Below are 1,859 nucleotides of genomic sequence, written 5' to 3' on the forward strand. Positions count from 1 at the left end.
TCATGATCTGACATAGTCATTGTATTTAACCGGCGGTTTCACTTCACGTCCAGAACGGGTAACTGTGTTCTTAGGATCTGTTACTGGCTTTGGAACATCGGATGCCACTTCCTTGGCCTCATTTGTCTCACACGGAAGATCACACGGAATGTCTCTTGACACCGGCAATTCATTTGATTTACGCAAATGTTTTCTGTTTCTCGTATAGTTTGCTCCGGCCTCGGTCGTTACCTTGTATGATCTCCTTTCCGGTATTGCTTCCGTAACCGTTCCTTTCTCCCATGGTCTATTAGGGGTTTTGACTCGGACAGTCTCTCCAACTGATAGTTGCGATAATGGGTGTGCAGATCTGTTGTAATACTCTGCTTGTTTTTGTTTGGCATTGTCGATCTTCTCTTTCTCAAATGGTGCATCTTTCGGCTGTAATGACTTTCATTTCGTGGGTAGTAGTGTTTTTGTTCATCTTCCCATAAGTCTCATGACTGGACTGGTTCCCTCATGCTGTGTAGGTGTGTTCCTGAAATCCAACAATGCAAGGTAAGGATCAGATTTTGCATGTTTTGCTTTCTTTAGAATTTGTTTGGCAACTTTCACTGCTTGTTCGGCTTTCCCATTGCTTTGTGGGTAGTGTGGTGAAGATGTTACGTGTTGGAATTCCCACAGTTGGGCAAACTTAGCAAATTCTTCAGAGGCAAATTGAGGACCGTTGTCCGACACACACAGGTCTGGTATTCCATGTCTCGCGAATTGTGCTCGTAGTCGTTTGATGATCTCATGGGATGTCATTCTGTCCAAGGCATCAATCTCGAAGAAGTTTGAGAAGTAATCAGTTACTATCAAGTAGTTACGTTGGTCGAAAGTGAAGATGTCAAGTCCAAGCTTTGCCCAGGGACGTGGTGGTACCTCGTGATGTTGTAGAGGTTCTTTTCCTTGGTTGTTGTCAAAAGTGCGGCATGTTTCACTCTTTTGTATGAAGTCCTTAACTTCAGCGTTCATTTGTGGCCAGTACACAGATTCTCTGGCTCGTCGTGGGCATCCCTCGATTCCAAGGTGTGATGAATGTATCCTTGTCAGCATATCCTTGCGTAGTGCTTGTGGAATAACTGCTCTGTCTCCTTTAAAAATGACTCCATTTTGGATAGACAGCTCATCTCTGATCTCAAAGTAGGGAACTATGAGTTCTGGAACTAAGGTTTTGCAGTCTGGCCACCCATTTCTGATGGATGATCCTAAATTTTGCAGGGTATTATCCTTTGCAGTTTCGTCCTGAATGTCTTTCAAACGGTTTGGTGCAATTGGCAGGAATTGTAGCATATTTATCGCTTCTACTGCTGACTCCGCCTTTGATGGTTTCTCATTGGGCAGATACGCACGACTTAAGGTATCCGCTAGCTCCATATTCTTTCCAGGACGGTACTTAAGATTTACTTCATACTTTTGCATCCTGAGCAGCATGCTCTGGAGACGCTTTGGCGTTTTGTAAAGAGGCTTATTCACAATCATCTCCAAAGGTTTGTGATCTGATTGGACAGATACTGGTCTCCCAAATGTGTAAACATTGAAACGTTAAAGCCCGAATATCACTGCTAGAAGCTCCTTTTCTATTTGTGCGTAGCGGGTTTCAGTTTCGGTCAGGGCACGGCTGGCAAAGGCAATCGGCTTGTCCTCTTGCAACAAAGCTGCTCCAAGTCCTTTCTCCGAGGCGTCGCATTGTAGTGTTAGTGCCTTTTCTGGATTGAAGTACTGTAACACAGGATCTGCTGTGACTAGATTTTTCACTTGTTTTACAGCTTCGTCATGTTGTGGGGTCCAGTGCCATTCAACATCTTTCTGTGTTAACTTGCGCAGCGGCTCGCAGA

General features: G+C 44.5%; 1 protein-coding gene across 1 annotated transcript; it reads right to left on the minus strand.

Annotated features, from left to right (window-relative positions):
• Nucleotides 1-1,503, minus strand: LOC133189459 (uncharacterized protein K02A2.6-like). Its single transcript, XM_061324829.1, has 2 exons — nucleotides 484-1,503; nucleotides 1-420 (listed from the first exon to the last, which is right to left on the minus strand). The coding sequence occupies exons 1-2, from the start codon at nucleotides 1,501-1,503 to the stop codon at nucleotides 1-3; spliced, it is 1,440 nt and encodes a 479-aa protein (XP_061180813.1).
• Nucleotides 1,504-1,859: the final 356 nt, after the last annotated feature.

Source organism: Saccostrea echinata, unplaced genomic scaffold (assembly GCF_033153115.1).
Source record: "Saccostrea echinata isolate AGI-Se365-2 ecotype Australia unplaced genomic scaffold, CSIRO_AGI_Sech_v1 ptg000018l, whole genome shotgun sequence".
NCBI classification, from domain to species: Eukaryota; Metazoa; Mollusca; class Bivalvia; order Ostreida; family Ostreidae; genus Saccostrea; species Saccostrea echinata.

Bases quoted from the DNA above. Each gene is read 5' to 3' on its own strand.
- LOC133189459 (XM_061324829.1), bottom strand. From the start codon at position 1,503: ATGATTGTGAATAAGCCTCTTTACAAAACGCCAAAGCGTCTCCAGAGC. The intron at 421-483 runs GTCATGAGACTT...AAGTCATTACAG, and splicing joins AGCATGAGGGAACCAGTCCA to CCGAAAGATGCACCATTTGA.